Here is a 26,908-nt window from a genome sequence, read left to right as displayed (position 1 = left end):
TTGAAGGGACAATTATTCTTGACTTTTGGCTTAATCCTTTAGAGTTTCTACTAAAACAGTTAGACTATTTACCCTCGTTTTCTTCGAGCGAGATTCAACTGGGCTGCGCCTCGTTGACTTTTGCTCACACAAAACCCGGGCAGGACTCGTAGTCTATTTGTTACATATAGCGGATATCCATATACAATACCCATAGAAAAAATACCAAAGCCAAAATCATTGTTTTTGAATGCGCAAGGCACGCCTGCAGGTATAATTGCAAATTTATCACAAAGCTAATTCAATTCAGATATGTTTGCTTAATTAAACTGTCACCTACATTACAATGCGGCACGACGATATAATCATCATGCTTCTCGAAATGAAGCTACGCGGCCCTAAGGACAATTATAATTGATTGTTGCGTGTGATAGCAAAACTGTTGATGATATGGTTTACAACAAAGACGGTAGCCTCAAGACGAACATAATCTGATTTATAACCGTAGTGTTTTCCAAACACTTCACTAAGAACAGTGCTGCGACGTTAGTCTTACCTTCTGTTGCGATTATTACATTTTGTGGCCTAACAGTGGCTCCTTTCTGTTATCTTCAACAGATGCGACTGCTGAGAATCGTTTAAGCAAAAGCAGTGCTCGAATACGCGAAATAGCGCCAAAAATGTACGAGAAAAACAAAGTAAAGAGAGCATTTTCAACCATTAATCTTTTAATATTATCTTCTTTAATCTATTTACATTTGCGTCTATATTATCATGTATATTTTGATCAACTAATTTTAGGATAATGTAGCGTCCTCCATGAAGCTACAGTTTCTTGACATTTTTGCTCTGTGTGTAGAGGCCAACCAATGTTTAGTTCACCAGACTCAAAACTCAGACTCTAAGTCAATCTAGGTGTTCAGCTTCGTGTTTAACGCTTTGGCAAGAAATTTCACTCTTAAAGGTTAAAATAACAACAGCATCTAATATGCATGAGAACAAGATCTATGTACAAAACCGTATATCAGAAAAACGAGTTTTCATTTCACAGAAAGTGCAAGTTACAACAACACTATAGAGTTTCTCATGTCTTGGTTGATTACAGTTTGGTATCCATAACTTCCTGTTCAAACGCCAAGTTACTGTGACTGGGATCTGTTCGTAATGTTCTTAGCTGTGTCGCCGGCGTCACAGCAGCAGTCGCGTTATTTCTTCTTTCGCCACCCTCGCCGTTTATAGCCGCTTCCCTTCCAAGACAGTATAAAGCCAGCGCTGGTTTAAACTCAGGGATCCTTAATGCATACACAACTGGATTTACAAAAGAGTTGGAATAAAATGCAACGACCACCAGGTTATAAAATAGCCACGGTATCTGGACACGATAGACAACGATAAGAAAATTCACAATAACTAAAGGGAGCCATGACAGCCAAGCAAGAACAGATATAAACAGTAAGGTCTTTGTTAAGCGTTTGTTTTGTAAGGCTCTGTTCTGCTGTTGTGAAGCAACACTTCCATGTTGAAACTTTCTCCAAATGCCGATGTTGCAACCACATATAATAAATAAAAGAATCGAGGTGTATGGTGTCCAAACATACGCAAAATGTTTTATTGAAATGAAGCGATAAAATGCAGTGAAGACAGCGGCAGTAAGGAGAGCTAGTGTCCACACCACAAAAATAACAATGCGGTATGCTCGCATTGATAGTGTTCTGTGCTTAAACGGCCAATATATGGCGCATAATCTCTCGCCAGATATGAATGCTGCAGAAATTAGCGAGGCCTGCGGGAAAAGAATATTAACGCTCATGTAGAAAATTGACAAAGACGGCGGGTATCGTCCGGGCCAGAGGTTATAAATAGCTCCAATGTTGTAAATGTAAATTGGTAGAGAGACAGTTCCTAACATCAGATCAGCAAACGACATGTTGATGACTAGAAATAAACTTTTCTTACGAAGTGTCTTGTTAACTGTGAAGAGAACAATGGTGAGCAGGTTTCCAACAACAATAAACACAGATTCCAAGATGAAAACGCTGCACAGTGCGATGCCTTCTGCCTTGGAAAGAACAATCATTGAAGAATCAGTCGCATTCTCCAAGCTAGTGTAAGCCACTGACGTGTTGTTCATTTTTAAGTTTTTACTGACTGATGAAAACGTTTACGCTTTGTGGTTTCGTTGATGTCAACCAAACCTTTTGTGTTTAACGGCAAGGAATGAAGCACCTCACAGTAAGCTATATAGTTTTATTTTGCCTGTTAAAAAGGCCAATCATCGCTAAGCAAGCCAGTTTGACGCAACCTGCCAAAAATACTGTTTAAATAAGAAATAAATTAATATTCTTCATAAAAATAAGAAAACAGGTGTTTGCTCCAGTTTTTGTTCATGAATGTACTAAGTATTCTTATTGTCGGTGAATTCGCTTGTTGTATTTTATGATGGTATTACAGTTTATTTTGCACCTTAAATTATCATTTACCTGAATCTATCAGTAGAGGGATTGTCATTGCCAGTTTTAATTCAGTGACGAGGGTAGGTTATCCGGGGCGTAGTTTTTTTTTAATCGTCGGTTGTTTCTAACAAAGAAAAAGGTGTGTAAATACTTCTTTTGCAAAAACCGTCAATGTTAAAATAACGTTTCCCAAAAAATTAAACAAGAAGTGTATAATTATAAGCGAACACGCAAATGCGTAGGTAAAAGTTATCTTGTTTACCAAGGAGCACGTCTAAGAAAACTATGCAGGTTTTTCCTCTGTTGAAAGGCCAATCATCGCTGAACAAAAACGTTGGACATTAGCATTAAATTTCCCAAGAAGTAAACAGGAATTTCATAATTATATTAAAGAACTTAAATACGTGGGTAAAGGTTTCCTTGTTTACCAATCAATGGCGTTGAACATTAGCATAAACTTTCCCAAGAAGTAAACAGGAATTTCATAATTATATGAAAGAACTTAAATACGCAGGTAAAAGTTTCCTTGTTTACCAAGTAGTGCACGTCATATAAAACTCTTTCAGGTATTTCCTCTGTTGAAGGTCAATCATCGCTGACCGACCCATGATATTTTTAGTAAACGCGTCTTTTCAAATTGGTTGAGCCATCTATGACAAGCTCTTGTCTGCGGACGCGATGTGAATAACAATTGTGTTTAATAACATTATCTACATGCACGCTGACGAGGATGTCACTTAAAATTAGAACTACAGCCTTGGAGAAAAAAAATAACTGTAATAGCTAACGCGGAATTAATTTCATACAAAACCATTTTATGCCGACAAAAATTAATAGCCAACTGATTTCAGCTCTTAACTGGTTTTTATTAAATTCATTGAAAATAATAGAGAAAACCTCATTTAAAACAACAACTTAACCAGCTGAAAGCTGATTGAATATCAACTAATTTTTACTCATTGAAAATAACAGTGCAATAACAGTACCTAGGGGAAATTATTGGGGATATGCGTCCTTTTTTCTGGGGTGATAATGTGATAGTCTTGACAGAAATTCGAGGTGTTTTATTGTGAAAGCAGGTGTAACGCATCTACAGCCTTCCTCTGATGACGGGCCTAACAACCGTATAATGCAGGTAGATAATGTTTACAAATTAAACTGAACACAGGACGTATGCCTAATTACTCGGCGAGCGGGGAAAATGAATTTTCTAACGACTAGCTCGGCACGAGGACAAAATGATAGCTGATAACAAATTTGATCAAAATTTTATGACCAATTTCGTAAAAAAAAAAAAAAAAAAATGAATGCTTTGCAACACTTCGTATTAAGCTTGATTGTTCTTCCCTGAAAGCTATTTGCTAAAATTTACTTCTATTGACATTTATATTACAGTCCGACCTCTATTAAGCGGCCACCTATTAAGCGGCCACCCTCCATTAAGCGGCCACTTTCCAAAGTCCCAATTATTTGTCACTAAACTGCTGTATTTGATACCTCTATTCAACGGCCACCTCTATTAAGCGGCCGCGGCCACCTTTTTGCTGTCGCAAGTGTATTATTTATATGGTTTTCTACCTCCATTAAGCGGCCAGCAAATTCTTGATTACAAATTATGGTGACAGATGATATACATCGTCCGTGAAATATCTTGAGCTAATTTTTTTCACATACTAACTGTTGATGCAAAAAGGCCTAAGAAACTTGTCAACGATGTTTTGAATATTTTTCTGTACATTATCAACGGGAAGAAATACTGTACATTTCAACTACGTACCCTCTGTGTTAGAGCTAGAACTATGCATGGGCTGGAAATGCACTTGATGTTTTGTTACAATGAATTTTGGATTTATCTTCATATCTGTTCACTTTTTAAAAGCATTTTGCTATAAAATCACGTTTACTGCCATTCCTATCAAATTTATATTGTACCTCTATTAAGCGGCCAACTTCTATTAAGCGGCCATTTTTCAAAGTCCCGAGGATGGCCGCCTAATAGAGGTCGGACTGTATCTTCCAATCTAACTTTGTGGCGGAGAAGGAACTGATTCCAATTCGGGAAAACTAAACGTTTTCTAATGCAGAGTACCGCAGCTAAACTGAGGATCAAAGAACGATCATAGGAGAATCGTTAGCAAAAGCAAAAAGACCAAAAACAGTGCTCGACTACGCGAAAAAACGCCCAAAAATGTACGAGTAAAACAAAGTAAAGAGACCATTTTCAACCATTCATCTTTTAATATTATCTTCTCTAATCTATTTACATTTGCCTCTATATTATCACGTATATTTTAATCAACTAGGTTAAAGATAATGTAGATAGTCACCCATGAAGCTACAGTTTCTTGATATTTTTGCTCTGTGTGTAGAGGCCGACCAATGTTTAGTTCACCGGACTAGAAACTCAGACTCTAAGTCAGTCTGGGTGTTCAGCTTCGTGTTAAACTCTTTGGCAAGAGATTGTTCTTTTGAACAGCATCTAATATGCAAGAGAAAAAAATTATGTACAAAACTCTATGACAGAAAAAAACTGTTTTCACTTCACAGGCCTTTGAAAGAACAGTCATTGTCGAACCAGTCGCGTTCTTTGCACTAGTGTTAGCTGCTGATGCGTTGTTCATTTTTGAGTCCTACTAAACGACGAAAACGCCGACTCAAGTTTGACGATGACCGATCAGTGAAAGATTGTTGTTACTAGCCGAGGAAAATAGGAGTTCTGTTATGATTATGCTGGACTGAGGACCAAGTGACATGTGCGGACAGGGGGAATTAAACTATGTCAACAATGTTCCATTAGGCCAAGTAAAAAAAAAAATAAATGTTTCTCGTCCCCGCCCGCTTTATTTTTTTGGGGCCGCCTTCTTTTTTATTATTTGCTATTGGAAAAGTTGAAACGAAAAAAACACGAACTCAGGCCAAAATTTGAAAGCCTTGGTACGCTAGGGCCGCACTGGATAGGTCAATTATCTTGCAGGATTTTTTTTGCAAGTTTGCTTCTGGAGAATTTGACGATGGAGGAAGTAACAAATAACAACAAAAGCGCCCGCCCGCTCGCTTTTTTATAAAAATCCCGACGAGAAACATTTTTTTTACTTGGCCTTAATGGATGTTACCAGCTGTAACACATAATGTCTCCTTTGACTAGTTAACGTTTCTTTTAACGTTGGGGCTTTCTGTCAAAACATTAGTATACGCATTTGCAGCCATTCTCTGCTGACGAGCCGAAAACGATAATGCAGGTCATCCTTTCTATATAATGTGCATAGAGCTGTGTTGTTCTTTTCTCTTTTTAATTTTACAAATTGATTTGAATACAGGATGTTTGCTCAATTACTCATCGAGCGCAGGAAATGAGCATTTTCTCATAACTAGCTGAGCAGGAAGATTTTTTTCTCCTGTTGATAGCTGACCAATTTAATAAAAAATGCCCGTTACTGAAAGCTTTTTGCTGAAATATTACCGTTTGTGCAATTTATTCTCTTTCCACGCATCTGAAGTGTACCATGTTGTCCTATATTTCTGTCCTTTTTTTACAAATACTGAAAATATGGCTTGAAAAGACAAGTTCAGGACATGGGACAGTTGCAGCTACAGCAGACAGTCATCGTAATGTTCAATGCTCACCGTATTGAATGTTAAAATGTATTCCCTTATTGAACGCGCCGAGTGTCTTCATGTGTATTGATTAAAAACATGTGTTTTTTTGCTTTAATACAAAACTATCAAAATGTAAATAAAAAGAATACTGGCTGAAATTGAACTTTTTCTCGGCTTTACCTTTATGTCATCCAATGGCAAACAGTTTTAAGGGCAATATTCTGGGCATTATTCGTATCATTAAAAATTGATAAGCTATCGCTGGCCGTTTTGGCACAACATTCTTTATGTCGCAAACATTGCCTGTCTCCAAAAATTCTTTCTTCCAAAACGAAAAAGCAACTCACGCCTAAAATCAGAAGCACGTTTGCAAAATGAATCTGCTACAAAATTTTAATGTGATAAGGTACAGTGTGGACAAAGTTGTGTTGTTAAATATTTAGAATTGTATACCGCGCATTGCAATAATGTTATCATAGAAGAAAAGAAAAATGAAAGTTTTTAACTCAAACGTTTATGGTTGAAAACAATATTTCTAACCGTGCGCAGCTGGTTCATAATCTGGCTGGCATTTTTTTAACCGGTAATAAAATTGTTTCAGACCCACGCTGCCCATTCGGCTCCTTTGTCGCGGTCACGCAAGATTTGATGTTTACTAGCGATCACCCGCTTGACATGAACACTCTGCTCTCTGTTTAGTGTGAAATGTATAATTTTGTTTCATTCAAGTGTTTTACCAGGTAATTTCCCTGGTGCGTTGACTTATTTTCCGTGCCTTGACACATTCTTGCTGGGCTTGCAATTTTCGTTTCGATTCCCAAAATAAACTCAAAACAAAAATTGGAATACTGTCCAGAAAAAATGTCGTTGTTTTGCATTATTCAACACGTTCCAGGTAAATTGTACGACCGGTACTCGTTCCGAGCCAAACGCTTGAATAACACAAAATAAATATTTCACACAAACAGAGCGCAGAGTATTCGTAAATATTTTAAAATAGGTGAATGATTAGCTACATAGCTACAGGCGAGCGATCGCGTGGGTATGACCTAGTGGTAGGTTTAAATGGCTTGGACATATCCAAGTGGTCTTTGCTAAATCACACAGTCAGGTTTGCTCTATTGATATTTGCAAAAGCTCGTTGAACGACGCTAAACGGAGAAATACAATGGCATGGCCTTAGTCTACTCTTTCTTTTGACGTGAAATAGACAATACCATTCACGAACTATTCTGGGTTTATTTTATCCAACATTCAGAACAAAATAAATCTGACTGGATTTGCATAAACATACCTGCAAAGAGCTCCGACCTGGTCGGCTGGGCACACTTCCCCAGGGCACCACCCTGGCCGGCCCATTGCAACTGGACGAGCACCGCCAGACCTCGGCTCTCTCAGGGGGTGGCCCTCTTTCCAAAGGCTCGCATCCCACCAAGGAAAGCAGCTTAGCCAACAGACAGGGTTCAACACTAGAACATGCAAGAAAGAGTAAAGTAAAACACTCAGTGTACCAAATCTAGCCCCACCCCTCCCCCTTGCTTTTCAATGCCAGCCGCCAGCCAGCCACCAGCTAAAAGCTCTGTCCCTGGGCCAGGCATGGGCATAAGTCTTCACGCGTAGCCCCCTCAAGTTTTGACCAGCTTTGTAAATGTAATCACATGATTTCGAGTGCAATTTGGGATGAATAAGCACAAGTCAATTTTTCAAAGGCTAACAAAACTGCACAAGCCAGTAGGGCGAGTGTAATTTGTAGTCTTTTAAAAAATTACGAGTGCTTATTTATCGCAAACTGCACGAGAAAAATCGTGTGATTACGTATTAATAATATTTATGAAAAAAAATTGCGAGAAAATATCATGCGCAAATCTATGTATTCAAACGTGGCAAATATTATCACGCGTTCATTCAAAATAAGGTCAAAGCCCAAACAACGTACAGGTTTCTCGATGTTTTAAAAGTTTTTTTAGCCGAAAAATCTGGCTAAATAGTCAAACTAATTGTCTGATAAAAGATCCTGGGTTTTACCTCTTTCAGAGATTTTCTTCTGCTTCCTATATTTGTCGAGCTTGAACGCTTTCGACGGCCAGCCGAGTGAAGCTGTTTCCCTTTCCCTTCAACACTTCCTTGGACGAAACAATTCTCTGTCCTATACAATAGAAAGCCTATACGTTCTGTTCTCTAAGTACATGCAGTGCCTTTCGACAAGTGTTTAAGCGATGTAGTCATTACTTGTTTGAGGCTATTTGGTCCGTATTGGCCAATGTGCTTGTTTTTGTATTCGGCGTAAATAAATTCACTCAAGCAAAGCGTGAAGCTTATTCGGCTCGTAATTTCGATTTCGTCTGCAATTCCCTTCTTGAGAAACCAGTTATTCCAAAAAAAGAACCAAAAACCCGTGCGATACAATTTGGGATAATCATAACGTTTTGAAGTCAACCAATCAGACGCGAGTATTTACGGAAGCAGTATTATTAATAATTTTAATGTTTCCTTTGATTTATTTGATTGGTTTGTTTAGTTTTTACTAATTCAGCAAGACGTTTATTTGGCAACCTCCCTACTTTACATTTCATGCAAATGGCGAGTTTATAATATCAACTCAAACTTTTTCACTGGATGTCAGTTTAGTCAGATGAAGTTAACGAGAAATTCTATTTTATATATTATTCTTTTTTGGTACTCCATTTTCAACAACTCTTGGGTGTATTACAGATCTACTATACAATGGATTTATTGCTTCTAAGCAATTTTGAAGGGGAATTTGGACGATTATTGGTGACGGATATGAAAAGAACTGTTCAGGATATCCTGGATACTTAGAATACCCTGGATACTCTGGATACTCTGGATACCCTTGATACCCTGGATACTCAGGATACCCTGGATACCTAGGTTACCCTGGATGATACCCTGGATACCCAGAATACCTTGGATACCCTGGATACCCTGGATACCCTGGATGATACCCTGGATACTCAGGATACCCTGGATACTATGAAATATAAATGCCGCAAATCTGAGACCAAAAGCAAAAAGCGATATTTGAATGACTCCATGACTACAGCAACGCTGATGAACCACGTGACTCCCTATGAGCAATATTATTGGTTTGCTACCGTCGCTACCTTTCACACATCTCGGGCCAATCACAGAAAACCTTACGATAGCTGCTACAGAACTGAAAAAAATAGCCTCTAAATCCAAGCCAGCCTTCGCTCGATGGCGATTGGTAGTGTTCATAATACGCTCGATTTTGAGAGGCCAACTGTGACTGTCATGGAAAACTAGAAAGGTTTATGAGCAAGTTGATACAAAATTTGTGGCTAGATGATGCGAAATAAATATTTTACAGTGTTACGAAAAGTGCCTATTGTTCAATTTTCGAGACGTTTTGACGGGCGCTGACAAGGGAAAATACTTTATGGCTCCTAACGCGTCCAGAAAATTATTTCAAATCATACCAAATCTGTTTTAGTTCTTACCTCAGTATAGTTTTTCAGTTGACAGAGTTTCAGGCAAAATTATTTTTTACGCGAAATTGAGTGGGTGCTTTTCAGGAAGACGCCCTCTTAAAATTTTTCTCCGCTTTACCTTAATGTCATCCAAGGGTAAACAGTTTTAAGGGCAATATTCTGGGCTATATTCATGTCATAAAAAATTGATAAGCCATCGCCGGCCTTTTTGGCACAAGCGATACACTTTATATATAGTGACCAAACGTAAAATTTTATAAAGAACTGACGGTTGTCTTTTCCACTTAACTTTAAAACTGTAGAATAAATGTTCTCAGGAAGTTGGTAATTAAAGAAGAATACGTAGCCGGCATCGATCGAAGGAAAAGGTAAAAAAAAAAACACAAAAAATAAATTAACCAACTACAAGCTGATCGAGCCCTGAATTATTTATACTCAAAGAAAACGTACAGCTCGATACCTCAAAGAACTTTTTCGGAAGTCTGTAACTGTTTTGGAACAGGGTGATAAGTACCGAAATAAACATCCAAATATGGCCTCGTGTGTACTTGTCCGTACTGACAATAAATAGTAGAAAAGCATAACAATGATACCAGATAACAATGATAACAATGATACCAGATACCTCCTGATGATACTAATATCACTACCATGTTTTTAAATTTGCTGCAGCGACCGTCAGCACTGTACTTCTCGTAGATTTGTCACAGAACTGATTCCAATTCGGAAAAACTAAACGTGTTCTAATGTGGAGTACCGCAGCTAAACTGAGGATCCGAGAACGATCATAGGAGAATCACCCGGGAGAATCGTTAGCAAAAGCAAAAATACCAAAAACAGTGCTCGACTACGCGAAATAACGACAACAATGTACGAGTAAAACAAAGTAAAGAGAACATTTTCAACCATTCATTTTTTAATATTAACTTCTTTAATCTACAGTCGAAGCTCTCGTAAGCGGACACCCTCGGGACGCGAAAAAAGTGTCCGCAACTGGAGCTGGCCGCTTACCAGAATGGTTCTCGTAAGCGGCCACTAGAGGTGTATGGGATAGATGGCCGCTTACGGGAGCTTGCCCAGCTAACATAATGCTAATATGCATGTAAGTGGTGTTTCGAAATGTAACTGGACGTGGATGTCGACAAAACAAACACTGAAATATGGTACTGTAATTACTGTAAAATCATTGTGACAAACGGTGATGTAAAGTTGATTGATAAAAACAAGATACAGAGGTTGTTAATAGGATTTTCTTTGGGGGTGTCCGCTTATGGGAGCTTAAAAACAAAGAAAAAGTCGAAGTCGTAATCTCTGAATGTGTCCGCCGCCGCTTACGGGAATGTCCGCTTACGAGAATGTAAAAATACAGAGTTTGTATGGGAGTTAAAACGGGGTTTCAAACAAGGCGGCCGTAAGTAGAGCTGTCCGCTTACGAGAGTGTCCGTTAAGAGAGCTTCGACTGTATTTTCATTTCCTTCTATATTATCATTTTGATCAACTAGGTTTAGGATAATGCAGATAGTCCTCCATGAAGCTACAGTTACAGTTTGTTGAAATTTTTGCTCTGTGTGTGGAAGCCGACTAATGTTTAGTTTCGGTGCCCTGGATCTGTTCGTAATGTTCTTAGCTGTGTCGCTGGTTTCACAGCAGCAGCCGTGTTATTTCTATCTTCGTTCATCGCCGCTTCCCTTCCAAGACAGCACAAAACCAGAGCTTGTTTAAACTCAGGAATTCTTAATGAATACACGATTGGGTTTACAAAAGAGTTGGAATAATTTAAAAAGCTGGCAATAATATTATATTTTAAAGATACAGGAACATCTAAAACGAGGATTAAAGCGCCGATAATAATCAAAGGGAGCCACGACAGCAAAGCAAGAATAGAAACAAACATCAAGGTCTTTGTTAAGCGTTTGTTCTGCAAGACTCTGTTTTCCTGGTGTGAAGCGAACCTTCCGTTTTTAAACTTTCTCCAAATGCCGACGTTGCAACTACATATGATGAATGTTAAAGCCACGCCGTATGACACCCAAACAGTGTGATAATGTTTAGATGAAATCAGGAGACTTAAACCGATTTCAAAGAGAGGAATGGTCCACACCAGGAACATAACGACGCAGTATGCTCGCACTGACAGTGTTCGATGCCTAAACGGCCAATATACGGCGTAAAATCTCTCTCCTTATATGAAGGTCGCAGAAATTAATGTAGCTGTCATGGAAACGCTGTCAACGGTAGCGAAGAAATACGCCAAAGGCGTGCTCATACTTACTGTCCATAGCTGAAAATCAGATCGGCAAACGCCATGTTGATGACTAGAAATAAACTTTTCTTACGAAGCCTCTTGTTACGTGCAAAGAGAATAATGGTGAGCAAGTTTCCCACGACAATAAACAAACCTGCCAAGATAAAAGCGCTGCACCATGCGATACCTTCTGCCTTGGAAGGAACAGTCATTGAGGATTCAGTCGCATTCTCCAGTTGCAAGCTAGTGTTAGCCACTGAAGTGTTGTTCATTTTTGAGTTTTAACTGACCGATAAAAACGTTTGCGCTTTATCGCTTCCGTTCGTTGATGTGGACCAAAGCTTCTGTGTTTGTCGGCAAGGGGAGAAGCACGTCCCAGTAAGCTATATAGTTATATTTTTCCTGTTAAAAAGGACCGTCGCTGAGCGAACCACTTTGTGGCAACCTGCCAAAAATAGTTTAAATAAGAAAAAATAACAATGCGGTATGCTCGCTTTGATAGTGTTCTGTGCTTAAACGGCCAATATATGGCGTAAAATCTCTCGCCAGATATGAATGCTGCAGAAATTAGCGAGGCCTGCGAGAAAAAGGTATCAACGCTCATGTAGAAAATATACAAAGACATCGTCCATCCTCCCGTCCATAGATGATAATAAGTACCGACATCGTAAATGTAAATTGGCAGAGTCACAGTTCCTAACATCAGATCAGCAAACGCCATATTGATGACTAGAAATAAACTTTTCTTACGAAGTGTCTTGTTAACTGTAAAGAGAACAATGGTGAGCAGGTTTCCTATGGAAATAAACACTGATGCCAAAATAAAAGCGCTGCACAGTGCGATGCCTTCTGCTTTGGAAGGAATGATCATCGATGAATCAGTTGCATTCTTCGCGCTAGTGTTGGCCACTGACGTGTTGTTCATTTTTGAGTTTTAACTGACCGAGGGAAACGTTTACATTTTGTGATTTCGTTGATGTAGGCCAAAGCTGCTTTGTTAAACGGCAAGGAATGAAGCACGTCCCAGTAAGTTATATAGTTTTTTTTCTGTTAAAATGGCCAATCATCGCTGAGCGAGCCACTTTGTGGCAACCTGCCAAAAATAGTTTAAATAAGAAATAAATTAAAAATCCAAATAAAAATAAGGATTTGTCGTTGCGAGTTATGTGGGGCGTAGTTTATTTATCGTCGGTTGTTTCTAGGAAGGAAAAAGGTGTGTAAATATTTTTTTTGCAAAAACCGTTAGCGTTGGCAGAAATAAACAAGTAAATGCATAGGTAAAAGTTATCTTGTTTACCAAGGAGCACGTCACAGGAAACTATGCAGGTATTTCCTATGTTGGAAGGCCAATCATCGTTGACGAACCCATAAAATCTTTAATTAACTCGTCTTTTCAAATCGGTTGAGTTGACATCTATGACATGCGGACGTGATGTGAATGAAAATTTTGTTTAATCCATTTATCTACCTGCACATTTTACAACAGAACTTCTTGAACGCTGACCAGGATGTCACTTATAAAATAAGAACAAGTTCTACAGCCATCGAGAAGAAAACTGTCTGTACTAGCTAATGTAGAATTAAGTTTAAAGCCTGATTTTCATACAAATCTGCAGAGAAAAAGTACTAGCCAACTGGTTGCAACCCTTGACTTAAATTAGAATAACTAATTTATTTTAAAAAAAACAACAACTTAACCAGCTAAAATCTGACTGACTACTAAGTAGTTTTCACTTAATGAAAATTACAGTGCGAAAAAAGAAATTTTCGTCCGTTTTTCAGGGGTAATAATGGGTTAATCTCCAGAGTTAAATGTGTGTTAGTGAGCCAGCAAAATAATTAATGTAAATTGGTAGAGACACAGTTCCAAACATCATATCAAATCCCTTGTTAACTGCAAAGAGGACAAATTGTGAGCAGGTTTCCAACTACGATTAACACAGATGCCAAGATAAAAGCGCTACACAATGCAATGCCTTCTGCCTTGGAACCAACAATCATTGTCGAAGCAGTTGCATTCTCCTCGCTGGTGTTATCTGCTAATGCTTTGTCCATTTTTTTAGTTTTTCTCAACGATAAAAACGTTGACGCTTTGTTCTTTCTGTTTTGACTAGCAGAAAGAACTGCACGTCGTAGTAAGTTATCTATTTTGGTCTCCTTCGTAAGATGGCCAATACTCGCTGACTAAGCCACCTTGACGTTAGCTGCCGAAAATACTGTTTAAATGAGAAACTAATTTATAATTACACATATAATTAAAAGAACAGGTGTTTGCTCCAGTTTTTGTTCACGAATTTACAAAAAAGTTCTTATCCTTATTAGAAGAGGGATTACCGTTGACAGTTTAAATTCAGTGACGAGGATGGGGTATCCAAGGCGTAGCTTATTTATCGTCGGTTTTGTCTTATTTTAAATAAAAAACGTTTTATTTTCCAGAAGCCGTTACTGATTTAACGCACGTTGCATAATTTTTCCCAAAAATTAAACATGGCGTTTATGATAATATGAAAGCACTTAAATGCACGAGTAAAAGTTATCTTGTTTACCAAGGAACACGTCATACAAAACGAGTCAGGTTTCACCCTGTTGGAAGGCCAAGCATCGAGATCAACATGTGAAATCTTTAAATAACGCGTATTTTCAAATTAGAGTAGATGACATCTATTATAACAAACTCTTGTCCGCGGACGCGATGTGAATAAATAGTTTCATTGTTTAATAGCATGCAAACTTACAACGGAACTCCCCACTTCTAAAATTAGAACAAGTACTAACGGCTTAGAAAGTAAACATGTATGATAAAGAAAATGTAATTGGTATTGTTTGCATGAAAATTGATTCTCTATGCCCTGCTCGTCAAAAAACGGCGTTACCTGGCTGCTTTTTGCATAGACCGTTGTTTTGCGTGCTCTGGGCATGTAGTTTAATGAAATAAATGAACAACAAGAGAAATTCATTTTAGGGCATGTAAAATTGAGCGTCATGCCCTGGGGCTTTAATTTTCAAATCTGGGATTCGGCCAATTTTTCAACAAAATTGAAACATTGCGTCGCTGCGCTAGAAACTACTTGCTTGTGTGCACGAGTTATGGTGCACGCGGGAAGTTTGGAGAGCACGAAAGAAGGACCCTTGGACCCTTGCCACTTTTAGATCTGCTGACAACCGTGCCATTTTTGACAATTTCTAAAATCTCACCGATATTAACCAGGCTTCGATCTACTAAAATGACTTCCACAATTGTGTAGGAAGTAATCATAGACTATTCTCATCTTCAGAGAAATTAAATCGACTGTTAATAACCCGGCAGCTTTAATACCAAAAATGTGCATCAAAATACATACATTGTATTAGATGTTTATCGCAAAATTAATTGTGTTTGAGTGCATGTAACATGTTACGCCGGTCAGCACTACTCGTAAATTTGTCACGAAATTGATTCAGTTTTGCAAACGGGAAACTTAGTAAACGTTTTATGCAAATACCGCAAACAATTTTAAAGATCTTTGTGCCGCGTTCCAGATGGTTTCAATAACTGTGTTTTTTGTTAGCGGTATTGAAAGCCAAACACTTCTCAGGTCGAGCAATACGACGGAAGCATCTAAAAAACAAAAACGGTGTTCAAATGCGCTATGACAAAAGTTATTTAGAAGAATAGCTATAAACGCCAAAAAGTAGAATCTAATTTCATTCAACTTTTATTGTTTTAACAAATTATAAAAAATATTACTTTACTGTAATGCGATCAAATATACACCATCCGTTGAGATGTAGATAGCCCTCCATGAAGCTACAGTTGCTTGACTCTGTGTGTAGAGGCCAACCAATGTTTAGTTCACCGGACTCGAAAAGTCAGTCTATTAGCTAGGTGTTCAGCTTTGTGTTCAACTCTTTGGCAAGAAATTATACTCTTAGAGTTTAAATAAGAACAGCATCAAATATGCATGGAAATAAAATTAATGTACAAAACTCTATGACAGAAAAAATGGTTTTCACTTCAGAGGCCAGTACAAGTTACAACTGACATTATGCAATTCAGCGTTTTTCTCTTCTCTGTTGATTACAGTTTTGTATCCATAACTTCCTGTTCAAATGCTAAGTTAATGTGACTTGGATCTGTTTGTAATGTTCTAAGCTTTGTCCCCGACCTCACAGCAGTAGTCGCGTTATTTCTTCTTTCGCCACCTTCTTCTTCTATAGTCGCTCCCCTTCCAAGACAGCAAAAAGCCAACGCTTGTTTAAACTCAGGAATTCGTAATGCGTACACAATTGGATTTACAAAAGAGTTCGAGAAATTTACAACGTTTATCATGAAATAGAATCTTTCCGGTATCGGGACATCAAGGACAAAGATAAGATAATTCATAATAACCAAAGGAAGCCACGACAGCAAAGCAAGAACAGATACAAACAGCAAGGTCTTTGTTAAGCGTTTGTTTTGAGACGCTCTGTTCTGTTGTTGTGAAACAACATTACCTTGTTGAAATTTTCTCCAAATGCCAATGTTACAACCGCATACAATTAATATTAGCATCAAGGTGTATGAGGTCGAAGCATACACAACATGTTGTAGTGACATAACCTCCTTTAATGCAATCGAGATAGCGGCAGTAATGAGAGCTAGTATCCACAACACAAAAATAACAATGCGGTATGCTCGCATTGATAGTGTTCTGTGCTTAAACGGCCAATATATGGCGTAAAACCTCTCGCCAGATATGAATGCCGCAGAAATAAGCGAGGCCTGCGAGAAAACGGTATCAACACTCATGTAGAAAATAGACGTAGACACCATCGATCCTCCTGTCCATAGCTGATAAGAAGCCCCGACATCGTAAATGAGATAAATTGGTAGAGACACAGTTCCTAACATCAGATCAGCAAACGACATATTGATGACTAGAAATAAACTTTTCTTACGAAGTGTCTTGTTAACTGCAAAGAGAACAATGGTGAGCAAGTTTCCTATGGAAATAAATACTGATGCCAAGATAAAAGCGCTGCACAGTGCGATGCCTTGTGCCTTGGAAAGAATGACCATTGATGAATCAGTTGCATTCTTCGCGCTAGTATTGGCCACTGACGTGTTGTTCATTTTTGAGTTTAAACTGACCGATGAAAAAACGTTTCGTTGATGTAGACCAAAGCTGCTCTGTTAAACGTCAAGGGGAGAAACACATCCCAGTAAGTTATATAGTTTTTTTTTCTGTTAAAATGGCCAATCATCGCTGAGCGAGCCACTTTGAGGCAACCTGTCAAAAATACTGTTTATATTAGAAATTGAATTAAAATCCCACATAAAAATGAGAAAACAGGTGTTTGCTCCAATTTTTGTATACGAATTTACTAAGTATTCTTATCCTCGGTAAAACCATTTGTAATTATAGCGCATATTGCACATTAATTTACCATTTACCTGAAGCTTTAAGTAAAGGGATTGTCATTGCCAGTTTTAATTCAGTGATGAGGATGGGGTATCCGGGGCGGATAGTTTATTTATCGTTGGTTGTTTCTAAGAAGTAAAAAACGTGTGTTAATATTTTTTTTTTTTTTTGCAAAAACCGTTAACGTAAGCATAATGTTTCCCAAAAATTAAACCTAATTATGAGAAAACACGTAAGTGCGTAGGTAAAAGTTATCTTGTTTACCAAGTAGTGCACGTCATGTAAAACAATGCAGGTTTTTCCTCTGTTGGAAGGCCAATCATCGCTGAATGAAATCTTTAATTGACTCTTCTTTTCAAATTGGTTGAGTTGACCTCTATGACAAGCTCATGTTCGCGGACGTGATGTGAATAAAAATTTGTTTAATCCATTTATCTACATGCAAATTTTACAACGGAACTCAGTGGACGCTGACCAGGATGTCATTATAAAATTAGAACAAGTTCTACAGCCATCGAGAAGACAATCATCTGTACTAGCTAATGTGGAATTAAGTTTAAGCCTGATTTTCATACAAACCTGCAGAGAAAAATTACTAGCCAACTCGTTGCAACCTTGACTGGTTTTACAAGAGCGAAAAAATAACTCATTTATTAAAACAACTACTTAACCAGCTAAAAGCTGAATAACTACTAATTAGCTTTTACTCAATGAAAATTACAGTGCGACAGCTGAAAGAAATTTTCCTCCGTTTTTCAGGGGTAATAATGGGTTAATCTTCAGAGTTAAATGTGTGTTAGTGAGTCAGCAAGATAATTGTTTAAAATAAAAATTCAGCCGTGTTGTATTGGCAATCCGTGTATTGGTTCTCCCATTGTTTTCTATTCGCTGATAGAATACGAGTGAGCGCGTAAGTTTTGAACTGTAATCGTTTAGAGTTTCTACTAAAACGGTTAGACTATTTACCCTCGTTTTCTTCGAGCGAGATTCAACTGGGCTGCGCCTCGTTGACTTTTGCTCACACAAAACCCGGGCAGGACTCGTAGTCTATTTGTTACATATAGCGGATATCCATATACAATACCCATAGAAAAAATACCAAAGCCAAAATCACTGTTTTTGAATGCGCAAGGCACGCCTGCAGGTATAATTGCAAATTTATCACAAAGCTAATTCAATTCAGATATGTTTGCTTAATTAAACTGTCACCTACATTACAATGCGGCACGACGATATAATCATCATGCTTCTCGAAATGAAGCTACGCGGCCCTGAGGACAATTATAATTGATTGTTGCGTGTGATAGCAAAACTGTTGATGATATGGTTTACAACAAAGACGGTAGCCTCAAGACGAACATAATCTGATTTATAACCGTAGTGTTTCCCAAACACTTCACTAAGAACAGTGCTGCGACGTTAGTCTTACCTTCTGTTGCGATTATTACATTTTGTGGCCTAACAGTGGCTCCTTTCTGTTATCTTCAACAGATGCGACTGCTGAGAATCGTTTAAGCAAAAGCAGTGCTCGAATACGCGAAATAGCGCCAAAAATGTACGAGAAAAACAAAGTAAAGAGAGCATTTTCAACCATTAATCTTTTAATATTATCTTCTTTAATCTATTTACATTTGCGTCTATATTATCATGTATATTTTGATCAACTAATTTTAGGATAATGTAGCGTCCTCCATGAAGCTACAGTTTCTTGACATTTTTGCTCTGTGTGTAGAGGCCAACCAATGTTTAGTTCACCAGACTCAAAACTCAGACTCTTAGTCAATCTAGGTGTTCAGCTTCGTGTTTAACGCTTTGGCAAGAAATTTCACTCTTAAAGGTTTAAATAACAACAGCATCTAATATGCATGAGAACAAGATCTATGTACAAAACCGTATATCAGAAAAAAACGAGTTTTTATTTCACAGGACAGTGCAAGTTACAACAACACTACAGAGTTTCTCATGTCTTGGTTGATTACAGTTTGGTATCCATAACTTCCTGTTCAAACGCCAAGTTACTGTGACTGGGATCTGTTCGTAATGTTCTTAGCTGTGTCGCCGGCGTCACAGCAGCAGTCGCGTTATTTCTTCTTTCGCCACCCTCGCCGTTTATAGCCGCTTCCCTTCCAAGACAGTATAAAGCCAGCGCTGGTTTAAACTCAGGGATCCTTAATGCATACACAACTGGATTGATTTAAGAGTTCGAATAATTTAGAATACTGGCAATCACACTATATCTCCAAGGCATCGAAACATCTAGTGCAGTTAAACAGTTCAAAATAATTAAAGGGAGCCAAGACAGCAAAGCAAGAACAGATACAAACGGCAAGGTCTTTGTTAAGAATGCCGGTCGCTAAGAATCCAACATTTCTTGGCAAGAGGATGGAACTTCGATTTCTTTCATACTTTTATGTTAGATAGGCTAGGGTATGACTTAAAACACTGTATAGTTCTTTCGATTGAATATCCTTTTATTTTAAAGAAAAATGCAAATAACAAAAATCCGTTAAAATCGTCATTTGAGGCGCTAAATTATTCATGATTTTTGCACGAGTTTGAGAGCCTCGCGTGCAAAAACAAATCACTCTACCGTCTTTTTAACACTCAAACCATAGTTAGCAATCTCTAAACATCTACTGAAATGATTTTGGGAAATATTGCGTTGTTCTTTGTAGACAAAATAATTTTATTTCGAAGGCATACAATTCACTGCCGTAAAAGTACTTGGTAAATAAAATTAATTTTCACCATGTGGGAAACCTTCAAATCGTTTAAGCTTCTGGTGGTTGAATGGGAGAAGAATGGTGTATAAATCCCTGTAAAAATTTCTCCGGGCAAATGATTAAAAGCGACGTGAGATCTTTTCGAATTCGGTTAAATATGCAAATATTTGACCTTCCGCGGTCAACTTTGAAGTTACGGGTCAGAAATAATTTTTGTTCCGTGTTCCAAGTCCTAACCCATTTAAGACCAAATTAAGCATATGAAAAAAATATGTAATTTTCTAACCTTTATCTGCTGTAAAAGGTAGGTTCGAAGGCCATTTTAGCATGATTACGGCTCTTATCATTCGTCGCATCCGAGCTTCGTTTTCCTTCCGCGGTCAACTTTGAAGTTACGGGTCAGATATGAATGACATGAATATTTCAATCCGTGCACAAGTCTTAACCCATTTTGGGTCAAAATAATCACACACAAAAACATTATGAAATATTCTAACCTTAATCTGCTGTAAAAAGCAGGTCCGAAAGCCTTTTAAGCACGATTCCGGCTCTAAGCATCCGTAGTAATTTGAGCTTCGTTTGTGTAAGTATTTAGTGGTCGAAATCCAATCTGTGATCAACTTTCGGCGCTTCTCGTCACCACTGCATCTTCTTCGACGGCATACGCCGATTGTTAGTATTGCCTCGTTAATAGTACACAAAAAATAACATCTGATCGCTAAACGGCATCATGTCGGCGCTTACAGTAGCTTACAGTCCCATCTTGCAATGGGCCGTCTGTTCGTCACGCAATACTGTGTCATGGACATTTTTTAGGGGGTGGTAGGTGGGTGTGGGAAAGTTTGAATATGCGGAAATGCTTGATTTAATACTTTATGACAAGTACGTACTCGAGCCAGCAACAACAACAACAACAACAACAACAACAAGTACAGTGATATCTTTAGGCAGACAAGATAATGCACACGTACTGTCAGTTGATAAGCGTTTGGTACAGTGTAATGCAACTGTTCGCGAATTCGGTTGCTCGCGCGGGGTTGGTTGTAATACCGGGGATGGAAGAAGGATATAAATCTTTACTAAACAGGTAGAATTTTTAATTAGTTATTCCCTTTTTTACTGTAGAACCGAAAACGAAGAAAAAAACTCGCGTCTATGTTTTTTGGGGGGTGAGGGGGTGGGGACCGGGGGGTTCTTGATTAGTTGGTTAGCAAAGTTTTATTTTTTTTTTTCACAAAAAAACCTAACCAAATATCGCATGTCCTGTATAAATGGTTAATGATAGAAGTAACGATAAGTTTGATTTTTTTTTTTCGTGATCGAGTGGCAACTTAATAAAAACATTACATCGCAATTTTTTCGCCCTATGGTAAATCTGGGTGACCTGTGGCTTCGGGTGGTCATTCGTCAACCTGTAACAAAGTACTTTCTTGGGGTGCCGTTTTGAACATACTGTCGAATTCATGATGTCTAAATTTAACAATAACTAATTTGAAGTTTAAACGAAATTAAAACATGTTTAAACAACTCAGTGCTAAGACTCTATGCTAAAAAGGATAAGCAAATTGCTATGGCAATTCGGCGTGTGAAAAAATCGCCAAATTTAATTTAGTGGCTTCCTAAGTAAACAAAACCTTGGTCGTGCTAGTTATTGGCACCGTCTGTTTGCTTAAAGGCAGCGCGTGAACAATTTTTTCAAAGTTCAGTTTATTTCACTGGAAATGGAAGGTCGTTGTTCTTTTAAGGCCCTTGTTCGTGGAGTTTGCGGTTTTGATTCTAAAGATCGAAAGCGTCACACTGAAATCGTTCCTCTACTGTCGTGTGAGAAGGACATCAGCAGTCACAAGTCCCAGTATTAATTTAGTTAACTCTAACATGACTCTTTCCCGTGAAAAACCAAACTTCAGAAGCAAGCTATTTGTTTGGTGTTATAAGGCAGCTCTTGAAAACAGTCTTAATATAGGAAAGAAGTAAATGGTTTGAACCCAGTATCAGGTCGTGAAGTGTGATCGTCCAGGTGAGAGTTGCTCTGAAAACTCTAACCTGCGATCAGGCTTTCTCCGCCGCGAGAAAAATAACGCCTGATCGCAGATTATGAAAACTCCGGGATAGGGAATATTTTTTGAGGTTCTCGGTCCATAAGTAGGGTATCATTTTGGCAATGTGTTCCGGGTGTGATCCTTAGATAGGGTACCTAAATTCTATCAGCTAAAATAAACGCCCAGCTAAACGAAAAAAGGTATCTTAAAACTGAACTTTTTGTTCAAGTACTAGTAAAGCGATTTTATAAAGATTTGTGTTTTGCCGTGTGCGGTTAGCCGTTATTTGTGTCGGCAAGGAACGCTTTTCCTCCCCTTGAATAGATTGTTATTTTTCGGTTTTGGGCCTTAAAAAGGGGTATCAATGTTCGCTTTCTTTACCCTTAAACCCTATTCGAAATTTATGAAAGTACCCCTCCAAATGTTTCGTGAGGGATTGCTGGGTGGGTGCGCTACTTATTTGTTTTCAAAATAAGATAAGTGGAGGATGGAAGTGCGTATAAAATTTGAACCGAGACCACTGTTTCCAGTTTGCACCATAATGATTAGTTAATGTATTATATTTGAATAAAGGTATAACTGTTACTCAGAGATATCAGAATACGGGCTCCTTTTATACTTCAGTCGAAGCTCTCTTAACGGACACTCTCGTAAGCGGACAGCTCTACTTACGGCCACCTTGTTAGAAACCCCGTTTTTACTCCCATACAAACTCTGTATTTTTACATTCTCGTCAGCGGACATTCCCGTAAGCGGCCGCGGACACTTTCCGAGACTACGACTTAGACTTTTTCTTTGTTTTTAGGCTCCCGTAAGCGGACACCGCAAAGAAAATCATATAAAAAACCTATGTATCTTGTATTAATCAATCAACTTCACATCGCCGTTCGTCACAATGATTTTTCTGTAATTACCGTACCAAATTTTAGTGTTTTTCGGTCGTCATCCACGTCCGGTTACATTTCGAAACACCACCAACATGCATATTACCATTATGTTAGCTGGGCAAGCTCCCGTAAGCGGCCATCTATCCCCTACACCTCTAGTGGCCGCTCACAAGAACCATTCTCGTAAGCGGCCAGCTCCAGTTGCGGACACTTTTTTCGCGTCCCGAGGGTGTCCGCTTATGAGAGCTTCGACTGTAATCTCCTCCGACGCGCTTCCCCCACCTCACTCCCCCTCTCCAACCAAAAAAGTAAAAATTACCAGTACCTAAGTGTTGCCCATCACTTTAAATACAGCGCATTTTTTAACATTTCCGACTGTATTTACCAGTTAAGGTGAGTTGATTTTGCTCATCCCTTTAGCCACAAAGAGCACCGTATTCTGTTGGGCGCAGCACCTACCCGTAGAGAACTGAACTCCTACCAGCAGCAATTAGCACATAAGCCATGGTCAGCCATGCCTAGTCGATTAACCAATTATTGGCATGCTGTTATAACCTTGGACAAGCTTTTCAACTGTGGTGTTTGTTCTACGATTTTGGTAAGGCCCCGGAAAGCTCTTGTAACTAAGAATATTAAAAGCGTTAGCATGTAACCAGTGATAAATCCGCGGTTCAGGGTAAAGAATAGATAACGCAAGCAAAGAAAACCAAAACTATTCTAATACACGTTTTCTTTTTCTTAAATCAGTCCTGTATGTGTATTCCAAGGCTAGATTATGAACAGTTGAACCTTGATATAAGGGTTAAGGTTGTATATCGAATGTTAATTAAGAGACACGCAAAAATGTGTTCACTGTTACGAATCGAAGTTTTGTTATACCGAATTTCTTTTTTACGTATTTTATTATAACTGTAGCAAAGAGTATCGTTCATTTGACCTAGGAATTCGGTAATTCTAGTTTATAATAAAGGATCGTTCAGTCGAGCTTTTCACGACAAATGACGCCCTAATCCACCCTCCCTCCCCCCGCCACCTGCTAAATCCCCATGACTTGCGTGACGAACAAACAGATACGTGACTTCGTGCACTGCAAAGATAAGCGTCAACATTATTGTATCATTTTAGCAGCGATCAGATGTATTATATTTGTGGACTATAAACCAAACAATACTTAACAAATGACAAAGCCGTCGAAGAAGATGCACTAGTGACGATATGCGCCGAAAGTTGATGAGAGATTCTTTGGTTTTAGACCACTGAGTATGTTGCACGTTGACAGTTGGCTCGGTGCAGACTTAAAACGAAGCTCAAATTACTACGGATGCTTAGAGCCGGAATCGTGCTTAAAAGGCTTTCAGACCTGCTTTTTACAGCAGATTAAGGTTAGAATATTTCATAATGTTTTTGTGTGTGATTATTTTGACCCAAAATGGGTTAAGACTTGTGCACGGATTGAAATATTCATGTCATTCATATCTGACCCGTAACTTCAAAGTTGACCGCGGAAGGAAAACGAAGCTCGGATGCGACGAATGATAAGAGCCGTAATCATGCTAAAATGGCCTTCGAACCTACCTTTTACAGCAGATAAAGGTTAGAAAATTACATATTTTTTTCATATGCTTAATTTGGTCTTAAATGGGTTAGGACTTGGAACACGGAACAAAAATTATTTCTGACCCGTAACTTCAAAGTTGACCGCGGAAGGTCAAATATTTGCATATTTAACCGAATTCGAAAAGATCTCACGTCGCTTTTAATCATTTGCCCGGAGAAATTTTTACAGGGATTTATACACCATTCTTCTCCCATTCAACCACCAGAAGCTTAAACGATTTGAAGGTTTCCCACATGGTGAAAATTAATTTTATTTACCAAGTACTTTTACGGCAGTGAATTGTATGCCTTCGAAATAAAATTATTTTGTCTACAAAGAACAACGCAATATTTCCCAAAATCATTTCAGTAGATGTTTAGAGATTGCTAACTATGGTTTGAGTGTTAAAAAGACGGTAGAGTGATTTGTTTTTGCACGCGAGGCTCTCAAACTCGTGCAAAAATCATGAATAATTTAGCGCCTCAAATGACGATTTTAACGGATTTTTGTTATTTGCATTTTTCTTTAAAATAAAAGGATATTCAATCGAAAGAACTATACAGTGTTTTAAGTTATACCCTAGCCTATCTAACATAAAAGTATGAAAGAAATCGAAGTTCCATCCTCTTGCCGAAAAATCGAGAAATTGTCTGATTCTTAGAGACCGGCATTCTTAAGCGTTTGTTTTGTAAGGCTCTGTTTTGCTGTTGGAAAGCAAACCTTCTTTGTTGGAATTTCTTCCAAATGCCGACGTTACAGCTACATATCATGAATGTTAAAGTCAAGCCGAACGACACCCAAGCAGTTTGATAATGTTTAGATGGTATCAGGAAACTCAAACTGGTTTCAAGGAGAGCCAATGTCCACACAGTAAAAATAACTATTCGGTATGCTCGCATTGACAATGTTCGGTGCATAAATGGCCAATATATGGCGCAAAATCTCTCTCCTGATATCAAGGCCGCGGAAATAAACGATGCATTCAGCGAAACGGTATCAACGATAACGAAGAAGTAAACCAAAGGCATACTTACTGTCCATAGCTGAAAATTCCACCCGAGATACCAGATGTTACTTGGAATAGACAGTGCTCCCAGCATCAGATCAGCAAAAGCCATGTTAATGACAAGAAATAAACTTTTCTTACGAAGCTTCTTGTCAAGTGCAAAGAGAACAATGGTGAGCAGGTTTCCTACGACAATGAAGACAGAAACCAAGATAAAAGCGCTGCACAATGCAATTCCTTCTTCCTTGGAAAGAACAGCTATTGTCGAACCAGTCGCGTTCTTGGTACAATTGTTTGCTGCTGATGCGTTGTTCATTTTTTAGTTATACTAAGGCCTAGTTCAGACATCGTGCTCCTGCCGTGCCGAACTAAATTGCAATAAGGTTCGACTGTAGCATGGCAGAAGCACGACTCTGATTCAGACGTCGTGCCAGAGTCGTACCAAATTCAAGAGTACTGAATCTACGTAACAATTAGTCAGCGGTGATCCAACAGAAATGGCGCCGTTTTCAAAATTGCAGCAAAAACTCAAAGAAAAGGAACAGAAAAAAACTTTTCCTTTTGCGAGTACGGCGAATGTTTGTTTGTTTGCACGACTAGTTTCCGAAAACTTGCTTATTTCGGATTCAGACCCGCTAGCTTCTTCTTCGCCCTGCTCCCTCTCATAAGTGTCATCTACTTCGTTGAATGAAACATCCTCGACGTGCTTTTTAGCAGAAAAATATTCATTGTATTCCTTTGGCTGGCCGCCATGGTTTTTGCCATCTGGCAAGAATAAAATTCAATTTGCATACTTTGAAGTATGCAACTGGTGACGATGTTAAAACATCGTCACCAGGGTCTTCTCCGTTTTCAAAATGGCGGCTAAAAACGGAGAAGACCCTGGGAACGAGGGTGTGCGCATACTCCGTAATGGAGAATTATTCTCGGGTCTCCTCGTAACTCCTCGCGGGAACGTTATCCCGCAAAAATACATTAATACTAGTAATACGTGACTCGCAGGGCCTCGCGAAGCTCTGGGTTATTGTTGCCTAGTAACGGACAAAATACAGCAGACAGAATAGAAACAGAAACTGAACGACAACGAACTGCACGATTACAGAGACTTCGACAAAATACAGCAGACAGAACACAAACAGAAACTGAACAACAATGAACTGCCCGATTACAGAGACTTCGACAAAATACAGCAGACAATGAACAGTTTTCAACACCAGCAGTTTATAGCCTGAATAGGCGTTGAGGGAGTATTATGTGGAAATCAGTGTTATTTTAATCCGAAAAGAAAAACGATAAAAATGAAAGGCTCAGGATTCGAACCCACAAAAAAAAATAATAGTAGAAAAAAAAAAAAAAAAAAAAAAAAAAAAAACCTAGCCAGATTCGAACCCCTGCCCTCAGTCCCGAAGATCTGATTTCAAGCCAGCGCGTCACACCATTAGGCCACCAGCGCGCGGCCGTGTGACGTCATTTCCGCCAGACACCAAGCTCACAAATATGACCGTAAACTCCACACGAGATTTCATCC

General features: G+C 38.6%; 4 protein-coding genes across 4 annotated transcripts; all 4 read right to left on the bottom strand.

The window, feature by feature from the left end:
- Positions 1-802: 802 nt before the first annotated feature.
- LOC144647874 (adenosine receptor A3-like) lies at positions 803-2,163 on the bottom strand. The gene has a single exon (XM_078507567.1). The coding sequence runs from the start codon at positions 2,108-2,110 to the stop codon at positions 1,079-1,081; it is 1,032 nt and encodes a 343-aa protein (XP_078363693.1). The 5' UTR covers positions 2,111-2,163; the 3' UTR covers positions 803-1,078.
- Positions 2,164-10,764: 8,601 nt separating this feature from the next.
- On the bottom strand, positions 10,765-12,672 carry LOC144647863 (adenosine receptor A3-like). The gene is made up of 3 exons (XM_078507561.1): positions 12,226-12,672; positions 11,895-11,941; positions 10,765-11,580 (listed from the first exon to the last, which is right to left on the bottom strand). The coding sequence occupies exons 1-3, from the start codon at positions 12,670-12,672 to the stop codon at positions 11,091-11,093; spliced, it is 984 nt and encodes a 327-aa protein (XP_078363687.1). The 3' UTR covers positions 10,765-11,090.
- A 3,132-nt stretch (positions 12,673-15,804) lies between these two features.
- On the bottom strand, positions 15,805-16,839 carry LOC144664668 (adenosine receptor A3-like). The gene has a single exon (XM_078525888.1). It carries the CDS (start codon positions 16,837-16,839, stop codon positions 15,805-15,807), a length of 1,035 nt encoding a protein of 344 aa, XP_078382014.1.
- Positions 16,840-19,103: 2,264 nt separating this feature from the next.
- Positions 19,104-25,802, bottom strand: LOC144636078 (histamine H4 receptor-like). Its single transcript, XM_078495225.1, has 2 exons — positions 25,095-25,802; positions 19,104-19,296 (listed from the first exon to the last, which is right to left on the bottom strand). The coding sequence occupies exons 1-2, from the start codon at positions 25,694-25,696 to the stop codon at positions 19,104-19,106; spliced, it is 795 nt and encodes a 264-aa protein (XP_078351351.1). The 5' UTR covers positions 25,697-25,802.
- Positions 25,803-26,908: the final 1,106 nt, after the last annotated feature.

Source organism: Oculina patagonica, chromosome 1, assembly GCF_052425735.1.
Source record: "Oculina patagonica isolate OP01 chromosome 1, crgOcupat, whole genome shotgun sequence".
Taxonomy (NCBI): Eukaryota; Metazoa; Cnidaria; class Anthozoa; order Scleractinia; family Oculinidae; genus Oculina; species Oculina patagonica.
Note: the sequence above shows the minus strand (reverse complement) of the source record. Positions and strands in the feature narration are given on the sequence as shown.

Excerpts from the sequence above, each read along its gene's own strand:
- LOC144664668 (XM_078525888.1), bottom strand. The coding sequence starts at position 16,839 with ATGAACAACACGTCAGTGGCCAATACTAGCGCGAAGAATGCAACTGAT.
- LOC144647863 (XM_078507561.1), bottom strand. The coding sequence starts at position 12,672 with ATGAACAACACGTCAGTGGCCAACACTAGCGCGAAGAATGCAACTGAT. Across the intron at positions 11,942-12,225 it reads CAAAGCGAGCATACCGCATT|GCAGAAGGTATCGCATGGTG; the intron begins GTTATTTTTTCT and ends GTTCCTTCCAAG. Across the intron at positions 11,581-11,894 it reads TTTATCTTGGCAGGTTTGTT|AATCGGTTTAAGTCTCCTGA; the intron begins TATTGTCGTGGG and ends TCCTCTCTTTGA.
- LOC144647874 (XM_078507567.1), bottom strand. The coding sequence starts at position 2,110 with ATGAACAACACGTCAGTGGCTTACACTAGCTTGGAGAATGCGACTGAT.
- LOC144636078 (XM_078495225.1), bottom strand. The coding sequence starts at position 25,696 with ATGAACAACGCATCAGCAGCAAACAATTGTACCAAGAACGCGACTGGT. Across the intron at positions 19,297-25,094 it reads AAGAAATTCCAACAAAGAAG|GATCCCTGAGTTTAAACCAG; the intron begins GTTTGCTTTCCA and ends GTATGCATTAAG.